The sequence below is a fragment of the Sinocyclocheilus rhinocerous genome, unplaced genomic scaffold (assembly GCF_001515625.1).
Source record: "Sinocyclocheilus rhinocerous isolate Xijiao unplaced genomic scaffold, SAMN03320098_v1.1 scaffold17040, whole genome shotgun sequence".
NCBI lineage: Eukaryota > Metazoa > Chordata > Actinopteri > Cypriniformes > Cyprinidae > Sinocyclocheilus > Sinocyclocheilus rhinocerous.
The window spans coordinates 2,809-10,096 of NW_015637782.1; the positions used below are offsets into that span (position 1 = coordinate 2,809).

The 7,288-nt window shown below is 35.2% G+C and overlaps 1 protein-coding gene across 4 annotated transcripts in view; it reads right to left on the reverse strand.

Annotated features, from left to right (window-relative positions):
* Nucleotides 1-502: 502 nt before the first annotated feature.
* The window catches only part of LOC107749266 (spastin-like), a 10,602-nt gene continuing 3,816 nt past the window's right edge, over nucleotides 503-7,288 (reverse strand). Inside the window, exons 4-17 of one of the 4 annotated variants that reach the window (XM_016564360.1) lie at nucleotides 6,758-6,838; nucleotides 6,506-6,669; nucleotides 6,253-6,392; nucleotides 5,596-5,689; nucleotides 5,276-5,350; nucleotides 5,115-5,186; nucleotides 4,043-4,118; nucleotides 3,868-3,959; nucleotides 3,699-3,778; nucleotides 3,579-3,621; nucleotides 2,205-2,284; nucleotides 2,043-2,113; nucleotides 1,897-1,937; nucleotides 503-1,198 (exon numbers count right to left, since the gene is read on the reverse strand). In XM_016564360.1, coding sequence (XP_016419846.1) covers nucleotides 1,073-1,198; nucleotides 1,897-1,937; nucleotides 2,043-2,113; nucleotides 2,205-2,284; nucleotides 3,579-3,621; nucleotides 3,699-3,778; nucleotides 3,868-3,959; nucleotides 4,043-4,118; nucleotides 5,115-5,186; nucleotides 5,276-5,350; nucleotides 5,596-5,689; nucleotides 6,253-6,392; nucleotides 6,506-6,669; nucleotides 6,758-6,838 — 1,235 coding nt within the window. In that variant the 3' untranslated portion in view covers nucleotides 503-1,072. Of the gene's footprint in view, nucleotides 1,199-1,896; nucleotides 2,114-2,204; nucleotides 2,285-3,578; nucleotides 3,622-3,698; nucleotides 3,779-3,867; nucleotides 3,960-4,042; nucleotides 4,119-5,114; nucleotides 5,187-5,275; nucleotides 5,351-5,595; nucleotides 5,690-6,252; nucleotides 6,393-6,505; nucleotides 6,670-6,757; nucleotides 6,839-7,288 lie in introns of all 4 variants that reach the window. The other 3 variants (XM_016564358.1, XM_016564357.1, XM_016564359.1) reach the window with 3 other exon arrangements.

Here is a 7,288-nt window from a genome sequence, read left to right on the forward strand (position 1 = left end):
GACATTCTTCTTTACAAATCCTCGTTTTGTACTTCTAATTAGTGACCGTTTTGTTTTGATCTCTCCGCTGCGTTTGCATGTCATTCCCCCGGAACTGCTTCCATGTACAACAGCGAGCGCAAGCTAGATTCAAGTGATTATTAAGTTTTGAATATGGATATTTTTCTTACAAAAACGTTTTTATTATAAATGATAATTTTAAATGTTCATTTTTTATGTGCACTTTACAAATGAATCAAATTTAAGCACAAACATTTAGCCATTAATGATGATTTAACTTTCAAACTATTTAGATTATAAAAGTATATTTTATTTTTATATTCTATAAATATGATGCATAATTTCAGATTTTTAAACTTTTTTTTTTTTTCAATTTAAAACAACACTGTTAGTACATGTATATAAATCTGTTAAGCACTTGAATCAAATCGTTTCCCAAATACTCACTGCAAACCTTTTAAAATTCAACATTATTAAAGACAGCAGACTTGAAAAACATCTGTACATGGAGCAACATCATGACTTTAGTTCTAGCAGAAGACATTCACATACAGTCTCAACTGATGCCCCCTAGTGCCTGCAAATGGAAAAAAACATGAGGAGTGCTGGTCAATCCAAATACACATGCAGTCTGAACGGTTTCTAAACAGGAGATCAAACAATACATTCTTTAATCGTTCATTTATCAACGGAATCCCTATTTGATTGACTTTAGCACATCACACCGCCATTTGAGGATTCGATTTATCTGGATACATGAACCAAAAACAAATCAAGCAACAAAATAAGAGAAGAACAAATGCATCTAGAACACCACAGACGCCAAGTGCTTTATCATTCACACACCAATCAAGGGGAAGAATTAGAAACCAAATGTTTCTTGGTTTTGTAGAAAATGTTTTGTCATGCTTTGCCATCCACATGGTCTTGAGCTCTGGTCTAATTCAGTCAAAGCAAATCTCTGCCTGAGCTCCAAACGACTCAAAAGCAAAGTCGTAGAAAAGACAAAATTATACTAAAAATTTTTTTGTTATTCCACGTCTTTAGTAAAAACCCTTCTTGCGTGTCGGTGTCATACGGCTGTTGTGTCTCCGTACTGTCTGTTCCAGCAGACGTACTGATCCAGCGTTTGAGGACTGACGCTCCGCTTTATCCTCTTCAGCGAATCCACAAAATCAGAGAAACAGATGTCCCTCATCTGAACAGAAGAAAGACAAGAACATGCTACATGGTATGTTTTAAAAATAGTATGTCAATTAAAAATAAAAAAAAATTGTATTTGAAATAGAACACTTTGTATAAATAAGTGTTTAATCAGCGAGTGGCGCATAGTTACCATCTTGGAAGTTTTTTCAAATTTTTGTATAAAAACATTTGCTGTTATACGGAAAAATAGGAATTAATATTTAGCTAGCTCATATTTGTGTTTTACAGGGGGGGAAAAAACATCAAATGCAGTTCAAGCGACAGCACCTATTTTTGTTTTGTTTTTGGTTAACGATCCCTTTAAGAACAGATTTAATATCAGTGTTGTTTGTTAAAGGGGTCATATGATGCGATTTCAAGTTTTCCTTTCTCTTTGGAGTGTTACAAGCTGATTGTGCATAGATAAGATCCCTGAAGTTGCAAAGACTAAAGTCTCAAAACCAAAGAGATATTCTTTATCAAAGTTAAGACTGCCACGCCCCCCTAACTATAAAATGTTAAGTGAAAAGGTGAAATACAATAAAATAGTATATATAAAACCTAGCTGCCAAGGCAACATTTCTCATTTGCATTTAATTTAACTTGTACTAAAATAACAAAAACTACAAAAACATAAAAAATAAAAATAAAAAAAAATAATATAATAGGCATCTAAATGATGTTAATATAACACTGCTTAATATTCTCTACCTTATCAGCTGGCATGTTCCTCACTTGTTCAGGCCTCAGTTCTGTGTTGAGAAAGAGCAGGGCACAATTATCTAGCAAAAAGTCCACCTCTAAACCAAATGTCTTGGTATACTTGAATAAAATATCTGCATGAAGTATGAATGTACCTCGTATAGGACCAAGAGCAGCGTCTTTAGCCAGCGAGGTCAGATCACTGCCGGAGTAACCCTCCGTCATCCTGAAAACACACCGCACAAATAAAATGACCCAGCACTGATAGTCATTAGTCTCAACGGCATATTCTACAGAAATATTGAGCTGTGTTTTACCTGGCTAACTGACTCAGCTCTTTCTGAGGTAAAGTGTTTCTGTGTTTGCTGAGGAGGTTCTTGAGCAGCTTCAGACGAGCCTGAAACACACACACACAGTCAATTAGTGTCTGTGTTCAATGCTAATTAACTGGAAAACCAAAACGAGTAGTGAATAAGATGCAGTTGAATTTAAGGAGGTAGGGATAAAATGAAATTCAAATGACTGTGGTATAAAACTAGTTCTGTCAAACGATTAATTGCGATTAATCGCATCCAAAATAAAAGTTTTTGTTCTCATATTATATGTATGTGTACTGTGTTTATTTATTATGTATATATAAATACAAACACATGCATGTATACATTTAAGAAAAATAATGTTATGTTTATATATTAAATATATTTATATATAATATAAATTATATGAGTAGAAATATATACATGTAAATATTTTCAAAATATATACTGTATGTGTGTGTATTTATATATACATAATAAATATACGCACAGTATACCCACATACATTGAGTAAACAAAAACTTTTATTTTGGATGCGATTAATCGTTTGACAGCACTATATAAAACATTTAATCTTTCAGTCAATTAGTCATAAATTTACAGAAAAATACCAATGTATGAATTATTAATACCAATATTAATATATAATACTAATAATCAATGAGTAAAAAAAAACTAAAATAGAATTATTACCACTTCCTTTCAAAAGTCTGGGTCCCTGGTGAGTTTTTTTCTCTCTTCTTTTTGACGGTATAAAACATTTAATCTTTCAGTCAATTAGTCATAAATTTACAGAAAAATACCAATGTATGAAATATTAATACCAATATTAATATATAATACTAATAATCAATGAGTAAAAAAACTAAAATAGAATTATTACCACTACCTTTCAAAAGTCTGGGTCCCTGGTGAGTTTTTTTCTCTCTTCTTTTTGACGAAATTAATACTTTTGTTCACCAAATATGCATTAAATCGATATGTAAAGACATTTATAATGTTACCAAAGATTTCCATTTCACATAAATGCTGTTCTTTTAAACTTTCTATTCAAGAAAATGCTGGAAATTCAGCTCTTCCATCACAGGAATAAATTGCATTTTAATATATTTTCAAAAACAGTCATTTTAAATTGTAATAATGTTTTACAATATTACAGCTTTTACTGTCATTTTTGAGCAAACATATGAGTTTAAGACTTTTCAAAAACATACCGATCCTAAACTTTTGAATGGTAGTGCATGTGTGTACATATTTGTGTTTAATAAAGTACCACCCATGTTATGAACCATGGCAAAATATGATGTCCATGACACAGTCAGGATTTAAAAGAGAACCGATAACTTCTGCCCATCCCTGGTGTGAACACAGTACCTCCTCTGTAGGTAAAGCCACATAAATGCGTTTAGCGAATCGCCTGTGAGGAAAAAAACACATTGAGCATGTAATTATGAAGTCTTTGAAAGTAAGTGTGCGACTACAGGTCAACGGTACCTAAGAACTGCCTCATCAAGCTCCTGAGGCCTGTTAGTGGCTCCCATCACTAACACTCGGTCATCTCCTCCTGACTGCACCTGCAACACACACACACACACACACACCAGGAGCGTCAGTCACCTGTGATCAGGAATGATGAATTTTCAGATAGAGTTCACACACTTACTCCATCAAACTCGATGAGGAACTCTGTTTTGAGTCTTCTGCTGGCGTCATGCTCGCCCTCTCTCCTCTCACACAGCAGACTGTCAATCTCATCTGCACCACATTCACCATTAATGATGCATTTACAGAAACACACCACTTCTGAAACATGAATGAGTCTGAGTGACAGTTCTCACCGATGAAGATGATTGACGGCTGCAGTTCCCTAGCAACCGCAAACAAAGCCCGAACCAGTTTCTCGCCCTCTCCCACCTAAACACACACACACCACAACATGAATGAGTGTTTCTTAAGACAGAATAAAAGCGAGTGTAATGCATGGGTTATTATTGCCTTTATAAAACGCCATCAACTGTAATATGATTAGCAACATATATGAACAGTTGCATTTATAATTAACAATAATATTCAGCATATCAAATATATCAAAAAGAATATCAAATTTGTTTTGGTCATTTCTGCACAGCTTGGTCTAATGATCATTTGAGCCAAATTTGAACAAAATTGGACAAGATTTATTAAAGAGTAGCAAAAAACTGCTTTTCAAAATGCTGGACAAGCAAAGTTATGAAAAATGACAAATGGGATATTGTTAGAATCCACTTAAACTGAGGAATGTAATGACAAGAAAAAATTTTGGACCATATTTTTAATGTTTTTGTGGCGATATGTCTATAGTTTATATACTATACGCTATAGTTTATAGCGTCAACAGAAAAAGTGAACACAGATCTGGTCGATTTTGGAAACGTGTTTTTTGGTAACGATAGTGAATATCAAAAAACTGTTTGGTCATTTCTATGTAGCTCAGTTTAAAGATCATCTGAGCCAATTTTAAGTAGCAGTGAAAGAAGTTTTTCATATGCTTCCTTCAAAAGAAAAGTTACGAAAAATGACAAATCATCTGAATGTAATGACAAGAAATTTTGTTATGATATTTTCAAAACGTATTAGCATTTTGTTACTGATCGCTACCAAATTTCGTGTCGAATATGTCCAAAATGTTCATACTGTCAAAAGTCAATAGCTACCGAAATAAAAGTGATTAAAAGTGTATTCTATAGAGTTCGTCCTAGAGATCAGAAAGTTGGTCAGACTGCTATTCAGGACCACCCCAGTGGTATAATGTAAAACGTAATTTTGGTATTTTCATATAAATAGTTCTACTGCCTGTCATAGACTCCCATGGTCGAGGAGGAAGAGGAAGAAGTAATAGTTCATTAGTGTAACCGTCTCATGAATACTCACATATTTGGAGGTGAGACTGGCAGCACTGATGTTGAAAAACGTAGCGTTAGATTCCATTGCAACCGCTTTAGCCTGTGAGGAAATGGAAAGATCAAATACAGTTCTGCTCTTATGCTGTATAAATATACATACATCTAAAAAGAGCCTTTTTTGTGTTTTACCAGCATAGTCTTCCCATTTCCAGGTGGGCCAAAGAGCAGGAGCCCTCTAGCAGGAGCCCTGAGACCAGTAAACAGCTGAGGAGATCAACATAAATGTCATTATAAACACATAAGTAAATTATGAACGTAAAAATACAATTTGTTCTATAATATTAGCAGTACAGAGTACCAATATTGTAGAATGTAAACAGATAGGAATTTTTACAAAATCATGTCTAGGGATGATTAGTGATCATTTGTTTGTTTCAAGCTGCCTAAGATTCTTAGGCAACACAACCTGAGATGATACAGATGTTTACAGACGTGGAGAGGAGACAAACCTCTGGACGTAGAGCAGGCAGGATAACGATTTCCTGCAGTGCCTGTTTTGCCAATTCCTGCCCTGCTATGTCATCAAACTGCACCGCAGCACCGCTGAAACAAACACAACCATGGAAATCATCAGCGTCAATGTGAAAACTCCCATTTGTTTTTATATTTTCTCAAAAATATCTCAATATTTTTTGGGATATTTATGTTTCTGCACAAGAAACATGTATTATTATTATTCTCATCAATGTTGAAAACAGTTTTTGCCGCTTAATATTTTTGTGGAAACCGTGATACACCAATCTGCCGAATAGTAGTGTGGATGTGTAGTGTAAATGCTGTTCTTTTTTAATGTTCTGTTCATCAAATAACCTTGAGAACCTTGTATTATATCGTTTAGAATATTAAAATAAATGCAGTCTTGGTGAGCAGAAGAGTCTTCTTTTAAAGAACATTAAAATTCATAACAATTCCAAACTTTTGATATGTACTGCACTCATAGTGTATATAAAATATCTCATAGTTATATATTGTATATCATATATGTATATAATATTTACATGCATACTTTTTCTAAACAATTAACATACAAAAGATTTCTGACAAAAACAATGATGCATTAAAATATTTATATCTGATGTATTTATTTTTAACAGCACTAATGTTACCTGTCTACGATCTCATTGAGGATGAGGCTGGCCAGTTTGCTGTCCACATTTTTAAAGTTCTTCATGTCTCTTTTCCTCTGAGGTGACGCAGTGGCAGTGTTGCTGGTGTTATGTCTGTTACCGGCTCTTGCCGGGGGCCCCTACAAAACAAAACACGACAACAAAGTTCAGCCACAAAACCTAGCGAGACAGCATTTAAAGGTGGCTCGTGGCTAAACGCTACACTATGCAGACGGTCTGATGTCTGACGAACCTTCAGGTTACTCTGAGGGCCGGTCCTGCCGCTGTGACCAGTTGAAGGTATGCAGCGCAGGGCAGCAGCAGGGGCAGATTTGGGTGGGTTTTTGGGTCGCACAGGGGACTGATTTGTGATTGTGAGAGTGTCCTTCTTTTTGGAAACTGCTCCACTGCCTGCAACTACAAACATATGCTCATACATACACAGAAACATCACTGTAGAGTCTCTCTGATCACAGATCTCCCAGAATCCAAAGCAAACACCCACCTGGACGCAGGTTCCCATTGGAGAAAGACAGGCCTGTGTGATCAGAGCAGCCCTCTGCTGGGGACTTTGAAAGCAGTTTGCCTTTGTGATTGCAGAAAAGGAAACAGAGACAGAGGAAAGAGAGACATTTAAGGGGAAACTAAAAACTCCAGAAAAAACAAAAACAAAGCAGAACAGAAGCTGTAAGAGGGTGCAAAACATGTCCAAGTTACATTTCACCTCAACATACAAAAAAGAAAATAAGTTAAAGGGGTCATATGATGCGATTTCAATTTTTTTCTTTCTCTTTGGAGTGTTACAAGCTCTTGGTGCATAAAGAAGATCTGTAAAGTTGCAAAGACTAAAGTCTCAAATCCAAAGAGATATTCTTTATAAAAGTTAAGAGTCAACCACACCTACCTAAAACGGCTCGTTCTAACACGCCCCCACATGTCTACGTCACGATGTGCGAAGATTTGCATAACACCGCCCAAATGTTCAAGCAAAGAAAGAAGGCGTAACTTTTATCCTCGCTGTAGTATTGTTGTTGCC